Genomic DNA, 24,579 nt, shown 5'->3' with positions numbered 1-24,579 from the left:
TTATCCTTCAATAAAAAAATAAATTTTAAAAAAGGAAAAAAATAAAGGCAAAGATATTAGAAAAAAAAGAAAGAAACTCAGTGTTACGAAAAGAAAAAAAAAAGACAGGGAATTGTAGATTGAAGCTATTCAACAGAACTGTCAGTGATAAGAAAAATACTCCATGTCTGAGCTGTTCAATATAGTAGCCACTATCTCATGTGAACACTTGAAATGTGGCCAGTGTGACTGGTGAGCTGAATTTTAAATTTATTTAATTTTAACTAATTTGAATATAAATAATCACACATGGATACTGGCTCCTGTATTGAACACAGCATGGAAGGAAAAGTGTTAGTTGCTAAGACATGTCCAACTCTGTGACCGCATGGACTGTAGCCTGCCAGGCCTCTCTGTCTATAGGATTCTCCAGGCCAGAATACTGGAGTGGGTTGCCATTTCCTTCTCCAGGGGATCTTACCAACCCAGGGACTGAACCTGGGTCTCCCCCCTGCAGGCAGATTCTTTACCATCTGAGCCATCAGGGAAGCCCTTAGGATACAATGTAGTTCTACATTAAAACAAAACAAAAAAAAGACTAAAGAAATAAAACAACCAAATGCATTATTGTATTCTGGATCAGAGTAGGGGAAATGAGAAAAAAAATATTTCAAAGGATATAGATAAATGTAAATTGTTTATGATATTATTGAGCTAAGGTTTTGTTAGTTATGATAATGGTATTGTTACCAAGTCCAAGCTCCTATTGCTCACCCCACAACAAGCCAATAAATGGAGAGCTGATTTTGGGGGCAAGGAATCACAACTTTATTTTGAAAGTCAGCTGATCGAGAAGATGGTAGACTAATGTTCCAGAGAACCATTTTACCTAGTTAAAATCAAGGCTACTTTTATACCAAAGATGGAGTGACTGTGGTGAGTTGTTGCAAACATTCTGGTGTTAGAATCCTTTTTTCTTGCAGCTGTCTGCATAGGTCAAGTCATGATTCTCCTATAAACTTCTAACAAGACAAATGTTATTCTCTGTTCTACAATGTTTTATTTCTGTACAAATGGAAAAGTATTATACCTTTAAAGGTCAGAGCTTTGAGAATGAGTTATCCTGTATATTTCAGGAGACAGGCAACATTCTTAACTTGTAACAAAATCAATAGAATTCAAAGTTTAAGGTAAAAGAAACAGATCTAATATGGAGTCACATTTACCCTAAGAAACACAAGCTGGAATCAAGATTGCCGGGAGAAATATCAATAACCTCAGATATGCAGATGACACCACCCTTATGGCAGAAAGTGAAGAGGAACTCAAAAGCCTCTTGATGAAAGTGAAAGAGGAGAGTGAAAAAGTTGGCTTAAAGCTCAACATTCAGAAAACGAAGATCATGGCATCTGGTCCCATCACTTCATGAGAAATAGATGGGGAAACAGTGGAAACAGTGGCTGACTTTATTTTGGGGGGCTCCAAAATCACTGCAAATGGTGATTGCAGCCATGAAATTAAAAGACGCTTACTCCATGGAAGAAGAGTTATGATCAACCTAGACAGCATATTCAAAAGCAGAGACATTACTTTGCCGACTAAGGTCCATCTAGTCAAGGCTCTGGTTTTTCCTGTGGTCATGTATGGATGTGAGAGTTGGACTGTGAAGAAGGCTGAGCGCTGATGAATTGATGCTTTTGAACGGTGGTGTTGGAGAAGACTCTTGAGAGTCCCTTGGACTGCAAGGAGATCCAACCAGTCCATTCTGAAGGAGATCAACCCTGGGATTTCTTTGGAAGGAATGATGCTAAAGCTGAAACTCCAGTACTTTGGACACCTCATGCGAAGAGTTGACTCATTGGAAAAGACTCTGATGCTGGGTGGAATTGGGGGCAGGAGGAGAAGGGGCCGACAGAGGATAAGATGGCTGGATGTCATCACTGACTCAATGGATGTGAATCTGAGTGAACTGCGGGAGTTGGTGATGGACAGGGAGGCCTGGCGTGCTGCGATTCATGGGGTCGCAAAGAGTTGGACACCACTGAGCGACTGAACTGAACTGATTACAATATTTGGGTTTTATAAGAGAATTTAATTATTAGACCCTGTGTACTGAAGTGTGTAGGGATGAACTGTGTGCTACTTAGTTTCGAGTGGTTTGATACATACATGTACACAAAGAGACAAAGCAGATGGGGCAAAATGTCAGTAATCGAAAATTCAGTTTTAGGACATATTGACATACATTACACTCTTTAACACTTTAACGGGCTTGAAAATTTTTTAAATAAAAAATGGGAAGTACAGAGGAAAGAGGCAAGCACCCACTGGTACTGTGACAGGATCAGAGCAAGGCTGACCACTTTCCCCAGCTTCCAAAGAGCTGTGTTCCAAATATGTACATGCAAATTCACGTTCGGCACTCTGCATGTACTTTCTCTCTCTCCCTTATTTATAACTGTCTCTCTGGGAAACTGCAACTACTATTAAAGAAAGGCAATACCCCTATTCCCACCAAAAGAATTGTCTCTCCTTTGACAGAAACTCTGTAAGCTGGGGAGACACCAGGAACTTGCTAATCTTCCCTCTTAAATCTTCATACTTCAGATCTGGCAAACTTACAGTAGCTCCTCTTACAGACAACCAGGGTCAAAGCCCAAATTTTGTATTTGACACTCTTGTTTACTTTGCAATGTACTGTTTGTATATATGTTAAATAATTTTATATTGGTCAGTTAAGAGACCACAGTTCAGTTCAGTTCAGTTCAGTTCAGTCGCTCAGTGGTGTCCGACTCTTTGTGACCCCATGAATGGCAGCACTCCAGGCCTCGCTGTCCATCACCAACTCCCGCAGTTCACCCAAACTTATGTCCATCGAGTCGGTGATGCCATCCAGCCATCTCATCCTCTGTCGTCCCCTTCTCCTCCTGCCCCCAATCCCTCCCAGCATCAGAGTCTTTTCTAATGAGTTAAGCCTTTGCATGAGGTGGCCAAAGTATAGGAATTTCAGCTTCAACATCAGTCCTTCCAATGAACACCCAGGACTGATCTCTTTTAGGATGGATTGGTTGGATCTCCTTGCAGTCCAAGGGACTCTCAAAAGTCTTCTCCAACACCACAGTTCGAAAGCATCAATTCTTCAGTGCTCAGCTTTCTTCACAGTCCAACTCTCACATCCATACATGACCACAGGAAAAACCATAGCCTTGACTAGATGGACCTTTGCTGGCAAAGTAATATCTCTGCTTTTAAATATGCTGTCTAGGTTGATCATAACTTTTCTTCCAAGGACTAAGCATCTTTCAATTTAGTGGCAGCAATCACCATCTGCAGTGATTTTGGAGCCCCCCAAAATAAAGTCAGCCACTGTTTCCACTGTTTCCCCGTCTATTTCTCATGAAGTGATGGGACCAGATGCCATGATCTTTGTTTTCTGAATGTTGAGCTTTAAGCCAACTTTTTCACTCTCCTCTTTCACTTTCATCAAGAGGCTTTTGAGTTCCTCTTCACTTTCTGCCATAAGGGTGGTGTCATCTGCATATATGAGGTTATTGATATTTCTCCCAGCAATCTTGATTTCAGCTTATGCTTCCTCCAGCCCAGCGTTTCTCATGATGTACTCTGCATATAGGTTAAATAAGCAGGGTGACAATGTACAGCCTTGACGTATTCCTTTTCCTATTTGGAACCAGTCTGCAGGTCAAACCAATTGTAAATTCTCCAGGTGATGAATAAGGACTACAATAATAAGGGAAATATTGCTAAATGGGTTGATACTTAAGTCAGGCCTCAAAGCAGCATTTCCCAAAGTGGATCTGATCTAGGCATCACCTTAGTACTTAACAAAAAGGCAGATTGCCCTGGGTCCTACCCCAGGCCTGCAGAGTCAGAATGTTCATATTTAACAAGCACCCCCCAACGATTTTAATGTACACTGAAGTTTGAGAACATAAAGTGTGGTAAGACTTAGGTGTATGAAAAGAAGCCTGAGAGGTATCCTGATAGGTGAAGAACCCGAAGCAAATAGACAAAGTCAAAATTTAAATTGGTGACTTCCCTGGTGGTACAGTGGATAGTAATCTGCCTGCCAAGACAGGGGCACAGGTTCAGTCCCTGGTCTGGGAAGATTACGCACGCCGTGGAGCTCTAGAGCCTGGGAGCCGCAACGACTGAGCCATGTGCCGCAGCTACTGAAGGCTGGGCGCCCTGGAGCCCCTGCTCCACGAGAAGAGAAGCCAGTGCAATGAGAAGCCTGCACATCACGACTCGAGAATAGCCCCCACCCACCCCAACAAGAGAAGAGCCCACATGCAGCAGTGAAGACCCAGCGTAGTCAAAGCCAATCAGTTTCAAAACATACGTCCTGGGAGGGGATGCTAGAGCTTAATAACTGTGCTCAGAATTGTAGAATTGGCTATATCCCATCAAATCCTCCCCTGCCTTAAAAAAAAGAAAGAAAGAGATTGGGATTTTAAAGAGTAGAAGGAGCATCACCTTTCAGAGGGGAACAATTCCCATTTGAGATCAGGTGAGACAGATTTGTTAGGTAGGGTGGGACCAGTGTACAGAAAGCTTCTGACACAGTCAGGGATGTTGGCCTCTTTTTGAACAGTTGGTAAATAATGAAGGAACAAATCACAACAAACTGTGGAAAATTTTTCAAGAGATGAGAATACCAGACCACCTCACCTGCCTCCTGAGAAATCTGTATGCAGGTCAAGAAGCAACAGTTAGAACTGGACATGAAACAACGGACTGGTTCCAAATTGAGAAAGGAGTACATCAAGGCTGTATATTGTCATCCTGCTTATTTAACTTCTAAGCAGAGTACATCATGCAAAATGCTGGGCTGGATGAAGCACAAACTGCAGTCAAGATTTCTGAGAAAAATATCAATAACTTCAGACATGCAGATGACACCACCCTTATGGCAGAAAGTGAAGAAGAACTAAAAAGCTTCTTGATGAAAGTGAAAGAGGAGAGTGAAAAGGTTGGCTTAAAACTCAACATTCAAAAAGCGAAGATCATCGCACCCAGTCCCATCATGGTAAATAGATGGAGAAACAATGGAAACAGTGACAAACTTTATTTTCTTGGGCTCCAAAATTACTGCAGATGCCATGAAATTAAAAGCTCCTTGGAAGAAAAGCTATGATAAACCTAGAAAGCATATTAAAAAGCAGAGACATTACTTAGCCAACAAAGGTCCATCTAGTCAAAGCTATGGTTTTTCCAGTAGTCACGTATGGATGTGAGAGTTGGACCATAAAGAAAGCTGAGTGCCGACGAATTCATACTTTTGAACTGTGGTGTTGGAGAAGATTCTTGAGAGTCCCTTGGACTGCAAGGAGATTAAACCAGTCAATCCTAAAGGAAATCAACCTTGAATATTCACTGAAAGGACTGATGCTGAAGCTGAAGTTCCAATACTTTGGCCACCTGATGTGAAGAACTGACTCGCAGGAAAAGACCCTGACTGAAGGCAGGAGAAGGGGACGACAGAGGATGAGATGGTTGGATGGCATCACTGACTCAAAGGACATGAGTGTGAGCAAGCTCGGGGAGTTGGTGATGGACAGGGATGTCTGGCATGCTGCAGTCCATGGAGTCACAAAGAATCAGACACGACTGAGTGACTGAACTGAATAAGGTTCTAGAAAAATCAACCTGGCTGGCTGTATAGGATGCATTGAAGATTTTAAAATCTAAACTGATTTTTAAAGTAAAATCAGAGAGACCAATAAACAGGTTTTTGAAGGTGATCCAGGAGTGAGTAATGAAGCAGCACTGGATGCAACTGTAAACGATGAAAGGAAGAAATATCTTTGAAGGAAGGACCAATAGGATGTGGTGACTGATTTTTTAAAAGAGGGGGCTACACTGTCATGTGTAAAATAGATAGCTAGGGGGAAGCTGCCGTTTAACACAGGGAGCCCAGCCTGCTGCAGTGACAAACTAGAGAAGGGGGATGGGCGGTAGGATGGAGGTTCAAGAGGGAGGGAATATAATACATAATTACGGCTAATTCGAGTTGTTGTACAACAGGACCCAACACAACACTGTAAAGCAATTACCCTCCAATTAAAAATAAATTTTAAAAATCTTAAAAATAAAAGAGAGGGGCTTCAGAGGAATGTGTGTAAGAGGAAATATTAATAATGCTCAAGGTCCATAGACACTCTACTATACATAAAACAGATAGTTAATAAGCGCTTACTGTATAGCACAGGAAACTCTCCTCAATACTCTGCAATGGTTTATATGGGGAAAAAAATCTAAAAAAGAGTGGATATATGTGAGTATATAACTGATTCACTCTGCTGTGTACCTAAAACTAACATGACACTGTAAATCAACTTTACTTCAATAAAAATGTAAAAAAGTCTCTTTAACAAGTGGTGCTGGGAAAACTGGTCAACCACTTGTAAAAGAATGAAACTAGATCACTTTCTAACACCGTACACAAAAATAAACTCAAAATGGATTAAAGATCTAAATGTAAGATCAGAAACTATAAAACTCCTAGAGGAGAACATAGGCAAAACACTCTCAGAAATAAATCACAGCAGGATCCTCTATGATCCACCTCCCAGAATTCTGGAAATAAAAGCAAAAATAAACAAATGGGATCTAATTAAAATTAAAAGCTTCTGCACAACAAAGGAAACTATAAGCAAGGTGAAAAGACAGCCTTCTGAATGGGAGAAAATAATAGCAAATGAAGCAACTGACAAACAACTAATCTCAAAAATATACAAGCAACTTATGCAGCTCAACTCCAGAAAAATAAACGACCCAATCAAAAAATGGGCCAAAGAACTAAATAGACATTTCTCCAAAGAAGACATACGGATGGCTAACAAACACATGAAAAGATGCTCAACATCACTCATTATTAGAGAAATGCAAATCAAAACCACAATGAGGTACCACTTCACACCAGTCAGAATGGCTGCAATCCAAAAATCTGCAAGCAATAAATGCTGGAGAGGGTGTGGAGAAAAGGGAACCCTCCTACACTGTTGGTGGGAATGCAAACTAGTACAGCCACTATGGAGAACAGTGTGGAGATTCCTTAAAAAATTGCAAATAGAACTCCCTTATGACCCAGCAATCCCACTTCTGGGCATACACACCGAGGAAACCAGAATTGAAAGAGACACATGTACCCCAATGTTCATCGCAGCACTGTTTATAATAGCCAGGACATGGAAACAACCTAGATGTCCATCAGCAGATGAATGGATAAGAAAGCTGTGGTACATATACACAATGGAGTATTACTCAGCCGTTAAAAAGAATTCATTTGAATCAGTTCTGATGAGATGGATGAAACTGGAGCCAATTATACAGAGTGAAGTAAGCCAGAAAGAAAAACACCAATACAGTATACTAACACATATATATGGAATCTAGGAAGATGGCAATGACGACCCTGTATGCAAGTCAGGAAAAAAGACACAGATGTGTATAACGGACTTTTGGACTCAGAGGGAGAGGGAGAGGGTGGGATGATTTGGGAGAATGGGAATTCTAACATGTATACTATCATGTAAGAATTGAATCGCCAGTCCATGTCTGACGTAGGGTGCAGCATGCTTGGGGCTGGTGCATGGGGATGACCCAGAGAGATGTGGGGAGGGAGGTGGGAGGGGGGGGGTCATGTTTGGGAACGCATGTAAGAATTAAAGATTTTAAAATTAAAAAATAAATAAATGAAAAAATAAAAAAAATAAAAATAAATTTAAAAAATGTAAAAAAGAAAAGCAAAAAAGTGTGGAAATTCTACTAACAAAAACAAAAACTTAACAACATATTTTTAAAATTGGCTAAGGAGTCGAATAGATTTTTCTCCAAAGAAGACATACAGATGGCAAAAAATATATATGAAAAAGTGATCAATAACTCTAATCATTAGGGAAATACAAATCAAAACCACAATGAAGTATCCCTTTGCATTTGTCAGGATGGCTATTATTTTTTTAAGAAAGAGAGAGAAAGCGAGAAACGATAGGTGTTAGTAAGGATGTGGAGAGACTGAAACCCTTGTACACTGTTGGTAGGAATGTAAATGCTGCAGCCGTTATGGAAACAGCATGGAGTTTCCTGAAAAAATTAAAAATAGAACTATCATATGATCCATGATCCCACTTCTGGAAATTTATCCAAGAGAATTGAAATCAGGATCTCAAAGAGATGTTAGTAGTCCTATGTTCATCGCAGCAACATTTACAATAGCCAAGATAAGGAAGCAACTTATATGGCCATCAAAATATGAATTTTTTAAAATTGTGTATGCAATGGTGAAAAACCAAAATCATTTCCTCTAAGATCAGGAATAAGACAAGGGTGCCTACTCTCATCAATATTATTCAACATAGTCTTAGAAGTCCTAGCATGGCAGTCAGAGAAGAAAAAGAGATAATAGGAATCCAAATTGGCAAAGAAGTAAAATTGTCACTGTTTGCAGATGACATGATACTAAACATAGAAAATCCTAAAGATGCCACCAGAAAACTATTTGAGCTGATCAATGAATTTAGTAAAATCACAGGATACAAAGTCAATACACAAAAATCTCTTGTATTCTTATACACTAACAATGAAAGATCAGAAAGAGAAATTAAGGAAACTATCCCATTCACCACCGCAACAAAAAGAATAAAATACCAAGGAATAAACCTAGGTAAAAACATAGGAGGTAAAAGACCTGTATGAAGAAAACTATGACACTGATGGAAGAAATCAGTGATGACACAAATAGATGGAGAGATACACCATGTTCTTGGACTAGAAGGATCAATATTGTGAAAATGATTATCCAAAGCAATCTACAGATTCAATGTTGCTGCTGCTAAGTCACTTCAGTCGTGTCCGACTCTGTGCGACCCCATAGACGGCAGCCTACCAGGCTCCCCTGTCCCTGGGATTCTCTAGGCAAGAACACTGGAGTGGGTTGCCATTTCCTTCTCCAATGCATGAAAGACAAAAGTGAAAGTGAAGTCGCTCAGTCGTGCCCAACTCTTAGCAACCCCATGGACTGCAGCCCACCAGGCTCCTCCGTCCGTGGGATTTTCCAGGCAAGAGTCCTGGAGTGGGGTGCCATTGCCTTCTCCGATAGATTCAATGTAATCCCTATCAAATTACCAACAGCATTTTTCACAGAATTAGAACAAAACATTTTACAATTTGTATGGAAGCACAAAAGACCCCAAATAACAAAAGTAATCTTACGAAAAAAAAAAAACAAACACACACCACAGAGCTGGAGAAAGCAGGCTCCTTGATTTAAGGCTATTCTACTGGCAACAGTCATCAAGACAGTACGGTACTGGCATAGAAACAGAAGTATAAATCAGTGGAGCAGGACAGAAACCCAGAGATACATACACCCACTTATGGTCACCTGATGTATGACAAAGGAGGCCAGATTATACAGTGGAGTAAAGACAGCCTCTTTCATAAATGGTGCTGGGTAAACTGGACAGCTACATTACATGAATGAAATTAGAACACCCCCTAATACCAAACACAAATATAAACTCAGAATGGACTAAAGATCTAAATGTAAGGCCAGACTCTATAAAACTCTTACAGGAAAACATAGAGGGCTCTTTGACATAAATTACAGCAAGATCTTTTCTTGACACATCTCCTAGAGTAATGAGACTAAAAACAAAAATAAACAAATGGGACCTGATTAAATTTAAAAGCTTTTGCACAGCAAAGGAAACCATAAACAAGATGAAAAGACAGCCCTCAGAATGAGATAAAATATTTGCAAATGAAGTAACTGACAAAGGATCAATCTCCAAAATACACAAGCAGCTCATGCAGCTCAATAGCAAAGCAAACAAACAGTCCAATCAGAAAATGGCCATTTCTCCAAAGAAAACATAAAGATGGCCAACAAGCACATGAAAAAATGCTCAATATCACTAATGATTAGAGAAATACAAATGAAAACTACAATGAGATATCACTTCATACTGGTCAGAATGGCTATCACCACAAAATCTACAAACAATAAATACTGGAGAGGGTGTGGAGAAAAAAGAACCCTCTTGCACTGTTGGTGGGAATGTAAATTGATACAGTCACTCTGGAGGACAGTTTGGAGATTCCTTAAAAAACTGAAAACAGAACTACCACATGACCCAGCAATCCCACTACTGGGCATATACCCAGAGAAAACCGTAATTCAAAAAGACATGCACCCCAATGTTCACTGTAGCACTATTTACAATAGCCAAGACATGCAAGCAATCTAAATGTCCATCAACAAAAAATGGATAAGGAAGATGTAATCATATATATATATATATATGTCAGTTCAGTTCAGTCACTCAGTCGTGTCTGACTCTTTGTGACCCCATGGATTACAGCACGCCAGGCTTCCCTGTCCATCACCAACTCCTGGAGCTTGCTCAAACTCATGTCCATCGAGTCGGTGATGCCATCCATCCATCTCATCCTCTGTCGTCCCCTTCTCCTGCCCTCAATCTTTCCCAGCATCAGGGTCTTTTCCAGTGAGTCAGCTCTTCACATCAGGTGGCTAAAGTATTAGAGTTTTAGCTTCAACATCAGTCCTTCCAATGAACACCGAGGACTGATATCCTTCAGAATGGACTGGTTGGATCTCCTTGCAGTCCAAGGGACTCTCAAAAGTCTTCTCCAACACCACAGTTTGAAAGCATCAGTTCACTGGCACTCAGCTGTCTTTATAGTCCAACTCTAACATCCACATGTGACTACTGGAAAAACCATAACTCTGACTCAACAGACCTTTGTTGGCAAAGTAATGTCTTTGCTTTTTAATATGCTGTCTAGGTTGGTCATAGCTTTTTTTCCAAAGAGCAAGCATCTTTTAATTTCATGGCTGCAGTCACCATCTGCAGTGATTTTGGAGCCCAAGAAAATAAAGTCTGACACTGTTTCCACTGTTTCCCTAACTATTTGCCATGAAGTGATGGGGCCAGATGCCATGATCTTAGTTTTTTGAATGCTGACTTTTAAGCCAATTTTTTCACTCTCTTCTTTCACTTTCATCAAGAGGCTCTTTAGTTCTTTTCCACTTTCTGCCATAACGGTGGTGACATCTGCATATCTGAGGTTATTGATATTTCTCCCAGCAATCTGGATTCCAGCCTGTGCTTCATCCAGCCCAGCATTTTGCATGATGTACTCTGCATAGAAGTTAAATAAGCAGGGTGACAATATACAGCCTTGATATACTCCTTTACCAATTTGGAACCAGTCTGTTGTTCCATGTCCAGTTCTAACTGTTGCTTCTTGACCTGCATATAGATTTCTCAGGAGGCAGGTGAGGTGCTCTGATATTCCCATCTCTTGAAGAATTTTCCACAGTTTGTTGTGATCTACACAGTCAAAGGCTTTGGCATAGTCAATAAAGCAGAAGTAGATGTTTTTCAGGAACTCTCTTGCTTTTTCCATGATCCAGTGGATGTTGGCAATTTGATCTCTGGTTCCTCTGCCTTTTCTAAATCCAGCTGGAACATCTGAAAGTTCATGGTTCATGTACTATTGAAGCCTGGCTAGAAGAATGTTGAGCATTACTTTGCTAGTCTGTGAGATGACTGCAACTGCGCAGTAGTTTGAACATTTTTTGGCATTGCCAAAGAATACATATGTGTGTATATATGTGTATGTGTGTTTGTGTACATACACACACAATGGAATACTGCCCAGCCATAAAAAGGAATGAAACTGAGTCACTTTTAGAGATGTGGATGGACTTATTATAGACTGTTATACAGAGTGAAGGAGGTCAGACAGAGGAAAACAAATTGGAGAAGACTCCTGAGAGTCCCTTGGACTGCAAGGAGATCCAACCAGTCCATCCTAAAGGAAATCAGTCCTGGGTGTTCATCAGAAGGACTAATGTTGAAGCTGAACCTCCAATACTTTGGCCACCTGATGCGAACAGCTGACTCATTTGAAAAGACCCTGATGCTGGGAAAGATTGAAGGCAGGAGGAGAAGGGGACGACAGAGGATGAGATGGCTGGATGGCATCATCGACTCGATGGACATGGGTTTGGATGGACTCCGAGAGTTGGTGATGGACAGGGAGGCGTGGCATGCTGCAGTTCATGAGGTCACAAAGAGTCGAACATGACTGAGAGACTGAACTGAAAACATATGTAAATCTAAAAAAATTGGTATAGATGATCTTATTTATGAAGCAGTAATAGAGACACAGATGTAGAAAACAAATCCATGGATACCAAGGAGGAAAGGGGAGATGGATGAACTGGGAGATCGGGATTGACATATATATACTACTGATACTATGCATAAAACAGATAACTAGATAACAGATAACTAGAACCTTCTGTGCTGCACAGGCAGTTTTACTGAACATTCTTTAGTGACCTACATGTGCAAGAATTACAAAAAAGAGGAGATACATGTATACGCATAACGGATTCTTTTGCTGCACAATAGAGATCTACATAGCAGTGTAAAGCATCTCTACTCCAATAAAAATTTTTAAATAAAATTAAAAGTTGTATATGCATACAATGTAATATTATTTGGCCATTAAAAAGAAGGAAATTCTGCAATACATTTCAACATGGATGAACCTTAAAGATATTAATTATGCTAAGTGAAATATCCAAGAAAGAAAATCTACTGCATGATTTCACCTTTACAGTTAAATTTACAGAAATAAAGAATGGACTAAATAGTGGTGACTAAGGGCTGGAGGGAGGGAGAAATAGGGAGTTAATAATCAATAGGCATAAGATTCATTTAAGCAAGATGAATAAGTTCTAGAGATCTGCTGTACAACACTGTAGCTCTATTGCACACTTAAAATTTGTATTTTTACATTGCTGTGACTGCATAATTTAAAACTTAAAAAAAAAAACTTACAAGGTAGGTCTCATGTTAAGTGTTCCTACTACAGTAAAATAAAAAATTTCAGGTCTGAGTGGAAGGAAGAAATGATGAGGCCAGTGACAGAAATAGTTGTTTTTGAGGTGAAGCTGTGAAAGGGAGGCTCTGGCAGGACAGCCAACTAAAAGTACCTTTATATCAGTTGAGCAAAACTGATTGGAGATGAAGATATAAATAAAACTTAGACAAAGAGAAATGTGATGCCAAGGGCAATTCACCAAAGTAAAAAGGCTAAAGAATGATCAGCTCAGGGACCGAGAATCAAGCCTTTAGAAATACTTAAAGAGTGATAGGATGAAAGGAAATGGTGAAATAAGGTGATCATCAGAGAAGAAGGAGGCTGAACAAGAAAGAACGGCGTCACTAAGTCACATGAGAAGCAAATTTCGAGAAATTGTTCACTATGTCAAAGCCAACGGAAACTGAGAAAAGACCATTGGGAAGGAAACTGGGACATTCCAAAAAGATGAGAAGCCTGGCCTGACCTTCCCTACCTGGTTAACAAACATTGTGAATCATGCTGATGGTCTCTCCTCGAGGTTAAGGTCAAGGGACCCGAGCAGGGTTGATTTTTTTCATCTTCCTGTTGCTTTCTCTTCTATTCTTGGGAAAAGCATAGAAAATGGAGATTATTTTGTTTGCCATGAAGCTCATGTCCACTTAACTCCTACCTAAAGGGCAGGCAGGTCAGAAGTTACAGACTAAAAAATTAAAAATATTCACAAAACTGTAGTTTAATCATTATTCATGAGCAACAGCAGAAACAAATGGAGGAGGACTGGCAGTGTACTTCAGTCAACTTCCAGCTCAAATGATGTGAGCGGTGTAGTGTGACCGAAGATTGTGCAAGTGAGAATGAGGAACCGTCTGTTGTTTTCTGTCTTTACTGCAGTAACAAGTTATTAAATATTAATAACTAACATTTAACTACATGGGATTTCCTGGGTCGGTCTTTTAATGTCCTTAAATTTGACTGGTTTGAGGTCTTTTGGGGTGGGTATGTCTATCTATCCATTTGGAAGAATAGGAAATGGACTTGAAGCATGAGGGATGAGGCTTGAGCTTTTATTAGTGGAAATAATATATGGAATCTATGGAATAATTTTTTAAATCTTAGCTCCATGAAACTTTTATTAAAGATGAGACATGTATGTGGAGACAGATTTAGGAAGGTTAGATCATGCCGAACAAACCGCTTTCTGAAGGATGTTTTCTATCGCAGAATTATTTAAAAATAAAATTCCAAACCATTGAAGGAGTTTGAAACTAAGTGTATTTAAAAAAAAAAAATAGCGTATAAACTACACTCCCAGGAATCCATGCGGGCGAGTCGCTGCGCTCGGCAAGCGGCCTTCGCCGCAAGGTACGCTGGGAAGTGTAGTGCGCCAAGCGACGCTGCACGTGACACGCGGAGGCAGGCGAGGGGACCGCGCCACCTGAGGCGGTCGGGGGTCCGGGGGAGGCTAGGCATACGGCTCTCTTTCCCCCCGAATTTGGTCTGTGCAGTTAGGGGATGGCCCCCATCTCCTCCCCACCGTGAGGTGAAATAAGCTGGCCGTGTTCCGTCGCCCGCCGGAGCAGCTCCGGGGAAGTCCGGAGAGTAAGGCATCGTGGTGCCTCGCCCCTTTTCTCGGCGGCCGGGCGGGCCGGGGAAGAAGGTAACAGCCCGGGGCTCAGAGCCTGCGCCCTGCGCCCCGCCCAGGCTGCGGCAGCGCGGGGAGGAAGCGCGTCTAGTTAAGCGCAAAGTTTCCTTTTATATTTTTTGCTTTCTCTTCAGAGTCGCCCTAACGGGCCATGGGGCGGGTATGCCACACTTCAGTTTGAGCGGGGGTCCCTAGACCAAGGGGTGAACATAAGCGAGCCCCCCATCCCGCTAGCCATGAGCAGCCGCGACCACCTGTTCAAAGTGCTGGTGGTGGGGGACGCCGCGGTGGGCAAGACGTCCCTGGTGCAGCGATATTCCCAGGACAGCTTCAGCAAACACTACAAGTCCACGGTGGGAGGTGAGACGCTGCGAGGGGCGGTCGGGGGAGCGGCCGGGGTCCTGCGACTAGCCGCGGACTGGAGTGGGCTGGGGGCCGGGGGTTTTGCCGGCTTTGGGTCCTTCCCCGGGCCAGGAAGGAGCTGTCTGAGACCCTGGTGTTTGATGTTGCATGTCTCTCGGGGTGAGGGGCGGGGGGGGGGGGGGGGGGAGGTGATTTCCAGTTAAATTTTCCCAGTCAGAGCTGTCTCGAGAGAGAAAGGCAAAGTGTGACGGTAGGAAATGGGGAAGGGTGGGTGAGAAAATGAGCAGTTGCTGCGTTTCGCTGGGGAACTGTGAACTCAAGCCTCCAGCCTTCCTAGCAGTCACCGGCAAATCTCTGCGACAAGCGGACTCCACTGAGACCTTCTGGAGAACCTGGTTAGGTACCATCTGGGGCTGCTGTTCTACCTTTCACGAGAGTTACAGACAGCTGTTGAAGGAACAGAAGGGTGTTTAACCTGGCCTCAAGGAGCCTGGCTTCGTTATGGAGATGCTTGCCCAGGAGAGCATTTGGACACTGTCAGAGGCTGATGAGCTGTGTGGTTTTTGTCCATTGATTGTTTAAAGACAACCTATTCCTAGTGTAAAATATACCACTTTTTTATTTTCCCACCCCTTTTTCTCTCAAACTAGGGAGGCAAAGGACAAGGGGGACACCAGGAGTTAATTCACTTCTTTCCAGGTGTGGCCTTTGGACTCAACTATCTTTGCAGAAGTAGGAGAATGCTTTTTAATTAAAAGTTTAGCTGGGGAGAGCTGGTGAAGAGGAAAAATAACATTTATTTATCTCCATTAAAAGAACTTTTGTAATACAAATTTTGAAAATGTACACTAGTGTTCATTATGGAATTTTTAAAAATTAACATCCAATTAAGACATCTTCCTTAAGAGCATCCATCAAAATGAAGGGTTTTAAGTTTCAGACAAACAAACAAATAAGTAACATGAGGGCCTCTGATTCACGGATTTGGTTTAAAAGTATCCCCCTAATTTTTAACAATTGCTCTAGTTTTCTTATAGTAAAGAATATAATTGACTGGCTATTTTTTTCAGTGTTTATTCTAAATTTCCCCTAGCTTTCATTTCTGTCATAGATGTGAAGAAATATATTTCCAAACATCAGAAATTATCCTGTTTCTGTCTTTGTCAAACGCTCTTCCCCCTTGGCCTTAACTCATGGAGTCTCAGCATCTACAGATGTGGCAGGAGCTTTCAGCACAGCTCTTAAGCATCACCCATGGGGTGAATCCTCTGGGACCTTTTCACTTTATCTCATTCCTGCCCAGGATAATTCCTACAGCCTTATGAAGGATGTAGAATTCCCCCAAGGGTGTGATTTTCTCATAATACAATTGGGTTAGAAACCAACAGTGAAATTGAACGTGGAAAACGCAAAGGCCAACACACTTACCTCATTTCCGTCTTCTACCTCATCATCCCTTCCCTGAGAAAGCCCCCTAAATCTTCCAAAAACTGTTTAACCTAAGATAAGTTGTTTTTGTAATTACTCTCACCTAATATTCTCCAATTGAGTTTTCTCAGCCTGAGCCAACTGTCTGAAAAGAGATAAGGCAGTATTAGTAGGATCAAATAATTGGTTTGACAAGAGAGTAAAAGCCAGAGATGCCTTCAGAAGATGCATGTGAATTATATGTCCCATATTTAGTACATGGGTGTGGTCCATTGAGGGCTTAAAATAACCAAATAAACCAACAATGAATGAATGAATTTGATTGGAGTTGTGTGTCCCTAGGGTTGTATCTGCATGTTTGATATGACTTTGTGGACTTTTTAAAGGTAAACTTTATTCAAGTATATTATACATATATTTTCAGTGGATTTTGCTCTGAAGGTTCTCCAGTGGTCTGACTCAGAGATGGTGCGCCTCCAGCTGTGGGATATTGCAGGTAGGATGGGAAAACGGGACAAGAATAAGGGGAGACATTTTGGTTTAACCAACAAGCTTTCAGAGAAAAAGTAGAACCAAACTTTTTTTTCTGAAGCTGGAATGATCAGACTGCTCTGAGGATATGTAAGCTGAATAGATGTAGAGCTTTTGTAGATGTGTTCTGTAAATGTTTTACCCTGAATAAATATAGAGCAGTCTCTGTGCGGGTGGAGGGGTGGTGAGGTAGTGAACTGTGAAGACCATAGGCAGATGCTCCCACAGCAGGCAGAGGGTGCTCTTTCTAAGGTTTCCAGCTAACCTTGGTGAGAAACAAGTGAAAAGACAATAATAATAGCTAGACAGTGTATTAAAAAGCAGAGACATCACTTTGCTGACAAAGGTCTGTCTAGTCAAAGCTATGGTTTTTCCAGTAGTCATGTGTGGATGTGAGAGTTGGGCCATAAAGAAGGCTGAGTGCTAAAGAATTGATGCTTTCAAATTGTGGTGCTGGAGAAGACTCTTGAGAGTCCCTTGGACTGCAAGGAGATCAAACCAGTCAATCATAAAGGAAATCAACCCTAAATATTCATTGGAAGGACTGATGCTGAAGCTGAAGCTCCATTACTTCTGGCCATCTGATGCAAAGAGTGGACTGATTGGAAAAGACTCTGATGCTGGGAAAGACTGAAATCAGAAGGAGAAGGGAACAACAGAGGATGAGATAGTTGGATGGCATCATAGAGTCAATGGACATGAGTTTGAGCAGACTCCGGGAGATAGTAAAGGACAGGGAATCCTGGCATAATGCAGTCCATGGAATCACAAAGAGTTGAACATGACTGAGTGGCTGAACAACAACCCTTATTTATTATTTGCTAATCACTTTTCTGAGCGTTTTAGAGTCACTGACTCATTAATCTTTACAACTAGCCTGTAATAAAAAACCACTGCTTTCCCCCCACTTTACAGATGAGCAATCTGAAGCACTGAAACCTTGGCTTATCCAAAGTCACATAGATGGTAAATGACAGAGCAGGAATTTGGAAGTGGATGATCTGGGTACAGAATCTGGACTCACCCGCTCCTCATACTGCCCTCTTTCCTTAAATGAAGATGGAAAAGGCAGAGTGTCAGAGAGGGTCCCCAAGCTGGTTCTGAGGATCACCTTCTCAAGAACTGTCTTACTTCCCAGGGCAGGAGCGCTTCACCTCTATGACCCGACTTTACTATCGGGATGCCTCAGCCTGTGTTATTATGTTTGATGTTACCAATGCCACTACCTTCAGCAACAGCCAGAAATGGAAACAAGACCTGGACAGCAAGCTCACACTGCCCAATGGAGAGCCGGTGCCCTGCCTGCTCTTAGCCAACAAGGTATGTGGTCAGCTTGGAAAACGGCCCCTGGCTTCAGTCTGTGGTCAGAGAGTAAGGGAATCTAAAATGCACTCTGATTCTAGGTTTCCACTTGCCCTTCTCAAGCTGGCAAAATCTTCTCTACCTCTCTTCAAGAGATGTTGAAACTTTCTTTGAGAAGAACGTTGACTATAGATTTCTGAGGCTTCTGTTCTAGCCATTGGGGGAACTATTTTAAATCCACATGTATCTGAGCAATGTTCCTATTCCCAGGAAGTTTATGGTGGTGCCTTTAATTTCTTTTCTTTGCCAGTGTGATCTATCCCCTTGGGCAGTGAGCCGAGACCAGGTTGACCGGTTCAGTAAAGAGAATGGTTTCACAGGTTGGACAGAAACCTCGGTCAAGGAGAACAAAAATATTAATGAGGCCATGAGGTGAGTAGCTTATGCTGTTCTAGGGATAAGCATACAGATTTACCCATCTTTCACTGCAGCATCTTGGACCTTCTTGTTTCTGAGCAAATAAGAACAGACTGAGCCAATGGAATGCCAACTTCTGAAGGCCAGGGATGCTGTCTTCTCTCCTGAGATAATTGGGGACAGTGAGGCATTTAAACCTTGTGGCTTTACTGAATGCCATCTGGTGACAAAACAGACAATATCTGCCATTTCACCATTCAGTTTCTGAGGCTTATATTTTATTTGATTTTTAGAGTCCTCATTGAAAAGATGATGAGCAATTCCAGAGAAGATATGTCTTTGTCCACCCAGGGGAACTACATCAACCTGCAAACCAAGCCCTCCTCCAGCTGGGCCTGCTGCTAGTAGCATTTGGCTTGTTTTCCCTCCCAGCTCCAGGAAGTCTTTCTCTTCCCTTTGGTTGCCCATCCAACAGTTGTACTAAGTACATTTGACCTGTCTGCTGGTGACTGTCTGGTAAGGAGAACCATCATAACTAAGAAAAGACACATGGGACCCATGGGCATTTCTGCCTCTTGCTTGCTGCTGGCTTAGAGAGACCAGTGTCTTCTCTCCAAACAAGATCATCTCATCCCTCAGTTTGTGATCTGGGATTGATTTTGTGGCAAGGATTAGAAATTAGCATCTGTGTTTCAAGAAGCATAATTCTCACCTGTTTTTGAGTGTATTTTTCCGTTCAATTTATATTGATATCCCAGTCTGATAGGACTTCAGTTACAAGGAAAGTGAGATCAAAGCTCATTTCCCAAATTCCTTGTTGGCCGTTGCTTTCAGATTCTTTCGGTTTTACCTTTGAATTAAACATCTGATTCTGAAATGCAGGAGGAGTGGGGCCAGATAATAGGTGTTTAGGGCTACTGAAGGCCCTAAACCAAAAGTCACTGTATTTTTTTAAGATTCTAAAGTTGTATTAGCTTTCTCTTGTCTTGGCTTTAAGAATAGCCAAGCTTTTAAATGAACTCTTTGGTGAGAGCATTTCTTTCTCCAAAGAAATTAATTCTCACATTAATGTTTTCTAGTGTCTTTTTCCCAGTGGGCTGGGGACCGGGTTTGCAGGTTTCTGGGTTGATGTCTTACTGCATGATGCTGCAGGTGACATCAGTTGGCCATGGTGCCCTAAAATAGGTCTGTTCCTCAAAGCTCTGGTAGTCTGAGTGGAAGAAGAGGGAGAGGTTAACAGAACAAAATCCTGTGGGACAACTTGCTTATGAGCACTTTCGTGGCTAGCACTTAACAGTCATAGGAAATAAATATTATGTATAGACCTTTGCCTGGGGGTGGAAAGTAGATAGAAAATCATTAGGTAATTTAAGTGCTAAATTGGGTAGAGTTTTTAGTATCCAGTCACTTCTAGACAGTTTAATTTGTTAAAGTCTCACAGGATGGTGATTTATAACCTACCTAGAGTTATGAGTATTCTTAGTGAGCTCAGACTTAGAGCTCTGTGAGAGACACATAGCTAAATAAGTGTTCTAAGTCTGTGGTTCCCACATCTGATCAAAACCACCTAGAAAGTTTGTTTAAAGATTTTAAAATAAAATGTTTTAAGATTTGTGTTTCCCAGTCTAACCTACTAAATCACAGTGTCCAGGAGTGAAACCTGGGGATTCATTGTTGTTGTTGTTTTCAGTTCTGATCAGGCCAGTTTGGAAACCACAGCTGGAGAGCGTGGTGAAAATGCAGAGATCCAGGCTTTCCCAGTGAAATGTTCCTGGGCTGCTGTAGGCTCCGTTAGTTCTCTAGGTGATTTTGACACATACCAGACTGGGGCTTCCCAGGTGGCACTAGAGGTGAAGAACCCGCCTACCAGTGCACTAGACATAAGAGATGAGGGTTGGATCCCTGGGTCAGGAAGAACCTCTAGAGGAGAAAATGGCAACCCACTCCAGTATTCTTGCCTAGAGAATCTCATGGATAGAGGAGCTTAATGGGCTACAGTCCATAGGGTTGCACAGAGTCTGACATGACTGAAGTGACTTAGCACGCAGGCGTGAAGACTGAAAACCACCCTCCTAAGAGATCAGAAGCCAGATATCAGAGCCTTTGGTGGTTTGTTTTTAATGCCAGTTGTTAAATAAATTTTGCACAGTCTTTTTAGACCTTCAAGTTCTCTTTTGTATTACCCATTCCAGGTTGAGTTTTTATTACAATGATTCTGAAAATAATAGTGGAAGAACAAGTTTTCTGTGAAAAGAAAATTGATTTTTATTCAATGATTTGAACCCCTGCAAAATCACAAATAAATGGGAAATAAGTGTTGTATTCATGGTAGTTATTGACCTTCAATATGAGTTTGTTAAAGTGTTATTTTATACTGATAAGAGTATTATGGAAATGGAGACTTTTTAAAATACCTTCTTTAAAATGAAGGTAAATGTTAGTCTGTTATATGTTAATTTCCTAGCACCAGTTGCCTTGTTCCAATTTAGTACTTGATGTAACTTCTCAAATACTGCATGGAAATGTGACCATTTTTAAAAATTGAATATGTTTTCTTTTCCCACTGGCTGACTCAGGATATTTCTGCCTTTTCAAGCATTGCTAGAGGCTGGCCTGCCAGCCCTTCTGGATTTTCTCTCCCAAATGGTGAACATTATGGCCCTGAAACCAATTAAAGAAGAAAGTGAAATATAATTCCTCTCCATATCCCTATCTGTAAAGAAAAGAGAAAGTAATTAAGATAAGGAAGAATAAAAAAATATTTACATGATTATAAATGTGATTATATTAAAAATAATTAGATCTTATCATTTGGATGCTACTTCTTGGGTAAAACTGTTTGGAACATGGACATCATTGTAGCCCTTCCCTAGAGAAATTTCCATATTTGAGACAAGATGCCCCTCCACTCATCCAGCTAGTCTGTGGCCAAGAAGAAAACATAGGCATTCCCCGCAGAGTGTTCTAAGAGATGCAAGGAAGGGCCGAGAACAGAGCTGTGGAATTGTGACTGCCTTGGCTTGCTACTTTGAACAGAATAGCTGAGTGATCAAACAAGCTGGGAAAGGAACCACAGGTCACGGAAGGCCCCTCAACAGTAAGTGATGATTTGCTCTTCTGTGCTGTAATGAGCCGGAGTTGCTCTAAGATTATTTCTCTAACTCATTTAACAATAGCTGAGGACTACTTGGGTTCCTCATTTCCCCCCTTATCTCCAGATTTAACTCTTTTCCTTAGCTGGTCTGCATTCTGTCCCCAGAACACTGTCCCATCTAACAGAAGGCTCTTCCTACCTTTTATCCTTTTGTAGGCAGTGGCCAAGGTTAGCAGATGTAAAAATTTCCATGATAGATATTCTGTACAATCCAGTGATTAGATTGCTCAAGGAAATAAACTTAAGTGCCCTTTTCTCCTTCACCCCCTTCACTATGTATAGGAAGAGGCCCCAGCTGTGTACATGGCTCATTTATTAAAGGCAGATACCCTCCATGCTGCAAAGTAGAATAGGTAGAAAGCCACTCGAAAATGTGCATTGGAAAGAACTCTACATGTATTTTTGACTTGAAAATATATCTACGCATGATCTTTGTTGTTGTTAGAAAAACCCTACCTTCTCCTTGGCTTTCAAGCATAATCTGAATTTTGTTCAGTTTTATCTGCAGAGTTTTAGTATAATAATGGTATTGCTCTTCTTTAGGTTTCTCCAGGGAAATAGAACTAATAAGATACAGATATGTAGGTATGTATATATATGAATATGTGTGTGTATATATGTAAAGGGATATATTATAAAAATTTGTCTCATGTGATTATGGAGGCTGGCAAGCCTGAAACCTGTGGAGCTGATGCCCCAGTTCAAGTCCCCAGACTGGCAGAGCTGATGTTCCTGTTCAGAGGCTGTCAGATAGGAGAATTCTCTGCTACTCAGGATGGGGAGTCAGCCTTTTGTTCTGTTCAGGTCTTCAACTAACTGGATGAGGCCTACCTGTATTAGAGAAATCAGTCTGTCTTACGGCATCTACCAATGTAAGTGTTAATCTCATCCCAAAACACCCTCACAGAAACGCCCAGAATAATGGTTAACCAAATACCTGGGTAAACCGATGTTCCAGTCAAACTGACACACAAACTTAACCATTACTTGCACTTAACAGTACTTTTCTATGTAATGGTGCTGTTTTGATAACTTTCTTTACACTCAACTTGATTTAACTGATTAGGAACTAACCTACATATAATGGGAGTAAAGAGGAAAAGCAGATATGAAAGGAAGAAAATAAGATAGACATTTTATGATTTATCATGACCTGAGAAAGGCAGTCCAGTAGTACTAGATACCAATATCTGACTTTGTATAAACTCTTCCCTCAGACCTGTGAGTTGTGCATGTTTCTTACACTAACCTGGAAATAAGAAAGTAAACAGTTCTCATTTTATATTTGAGGGAAAAACTGTCTCAAAATTTGACTAATGAAAGACAGCTATTTGAATCTGTAATAAAGCCAAGACATAACTGCAAATCTTCAAATTCCCCATCTCCATTCTGTCATTTAGGTTTCTGGGAAGCCTTTGACCTGAAAAACCTATTTTATTAATAGAATATGAGCCCAGACATTTAGAGAAACAGAACTGGCCCTTTTTGGGTTGGAAGTTTAGTTTGTATTAGATAGACTTTGAGATCATGTTCAGAGATGTGTGTAATTAAACTTGGGGTCAAGTTTAGTGTTGTATGAATAGCACGCAGCACAGATATGTCCTGAAATGTTTGACAAGTTCCAGTGACTAAGATAATGTCACCCAAATGCAGTGACTGTCATTTACTTTTGAACATCAGCTTTATTGTTAGCAAATACAGAAATTTTTTAAAAGTTATTCTTTTCCATTATAGTTTATCACAAGACACTGAATAGTTTCCTGTACTATACAGTAAGACCTTGTTGTTTGTTTTATATATGCAAGTACAGGGATTTTAACAGCCATTGCATTTTCAACTGTTGTTGCCAGTAGCTAACATCTGAATGTTTCTATAAGCCAAATACATATTTGTCTAAGCAGGTCCCATGGATTATTTTTATTTTCACAATGATCCCAAGATTCTATATGTGTAGACACTTAAGACACAAAAATTAAGACTGCTCAAGGTTAGACAGCTAGAGAGTGGCAAACTCATTTTTAACCTTTAGCTGTGTTAACCTCAGGGGCTCCTTTTGCTAAATAAACTGCCTCCTGTTTTGTATGTGTCTGTTTTGGTGGTGGCATCCTTGACGTTTTCCCACATAAAGAGTAATTTATTAAATGGGTGTACAGGTTTTTAAGTACTTCTATAACAATTTTAAATCTGCTCCTTAAGGAAAATGTCCCACAACCCAAACAAAACCTCTGTTTACATTTTGATAAATTTATGTTCAGTCCATTTTTTTCATGTGCAGACTTTTTTCATATGCTTGTATTCACACTTAAGGCAGTTTTCATTGCATCCTTTTTATGTATCCAGTATTACAGTAGGAATTGTGGAGGATATAAAGCTCTGTGCCATAGAAGTTCATGGAAGGCGGTCAAGAAAGATTTCTTAAAGGGAAGGAGGACACGAGATGGATGCCGATCGAGAAAGAGGTAGGATAGGATTTCAGGCTGGGAAGAAAGGGGGCTGAGAGTTTTTATGCACGTTTGAGTAGTCACCAGTAGACCAAAAGGGTCATATTATAGAGCAGTGGGAAATAAAGTTAGAAAGACCATGGAGAGATTATATAGGTCACTAATTAAGTGGTATACCTACTGTTATAATTGTGGGATAAGCCCTGGGGAAGAAATGCTTTCTGTCCAGGAAGGGCAGTCCAGAAGAGAGCCAGGCATGTAAAAGAATTGCATCTCACTGAAGGGAGTCTACTTCTTGTAGTGACGCAGGGCAAGGAAGGAGGTCAGGAAAAACCTCGTGGAAGAGGGCACTCCAACTGGAGGACTACAAGAAGAAATGCGTTCTTAGACAGGATGAA

At 41.0% G+C, this 24,579-nt stretch overlaps 1 protein-coding gene across 3 annotated transcripts; it reads left to right on the top strand.

The window, feature by feature from the left end:
- Positions 1-14,272: 14,272 nt before the first annotated feature.
- On the top strand, positions 14,273-21,280 carry RAB29 (RAB29, member RAS oncogene family). Of its 3 annotated transcripts, XM_069545232.1 has the most exons (7): positions 14,273-14,560; positions 14,680-14,905; positions 16,761-16,832; positions 17,783-17,833; positions 18,006-18,187; positions 18,480-18,601; positions 18,880-21,280. In XM_069545232.1, the coding sequence occupies exons 2-7, from the start codon at positions 14,782-14,784 to the stop codon at positions 18,989-18,991; spliced, it is 663 nt and encodes a 220-aa protein (XP_069401333.1). In that variant the 5' UTR covers positions 14,273-14,560; positions 14,680-14,781; the 3' UTR covers positions 18,992-21,280. The 3 variants fall into 3 exon arrangements, with proteins under 3 accessions (XP_069401333.1, XP_069401334.1, XP_069401336.1); XM_069545233.1 differs by lacking the exon at positions 17,783-17,833; XM_069545235.1 differs by lacking the exon at positions 17,783-17,833 and having other exon boundaries at positions 14,300-14,560; positions 18,011-18,187.
- The last annotated feature ends 3,299 nt before the right edge of the window (positions 21,281-24,579 follow it).

This window comes from Ovis canadensis, chromosome 12 (assembly GCF_042477335.2).
Source record: "Ovis canadensis isolate MfBH-ARS-UI-01 breed Bighorn chromosome 12, ARS-UI_OviCan_v2, whole genome shotgun sequence".
NCBI lineage: Eukaryota > Metazoa > Chordata > Mammalia > Artiodactyla > Bovidae > Ovis > Ovis canadensis.
Note: the sequence above shows the minus strand (reverse complement) of the source record. Positions and strands in the feature narration are given on the sequence as shown.

Excerpts from the sequence above, each read along its gene's own strand:
- RAB29 (XM_069545232.1), top strand. The coding sequence starts at position 14,782 with ATGAGCAGCCGCGACCACCTGTTCAAAGTGCTGGTGGTGGGGGACGCC. Across the intron at positions 16,833-17,782 it reads CCAGCTGTGGGATATTGCAG|ATGAGCAATCTGAAGCACTG; the intron begins GTAGGATGGGAA and ends CCCACTTTACAG. Across the intron at positions 17,834-18,005 it reads TATCCAAAGTCACATAGATG|GGCAGGAGCGCTTCACCTCT; the intron begins GTAAATGACAGA and ends CTTACTTCCCAG.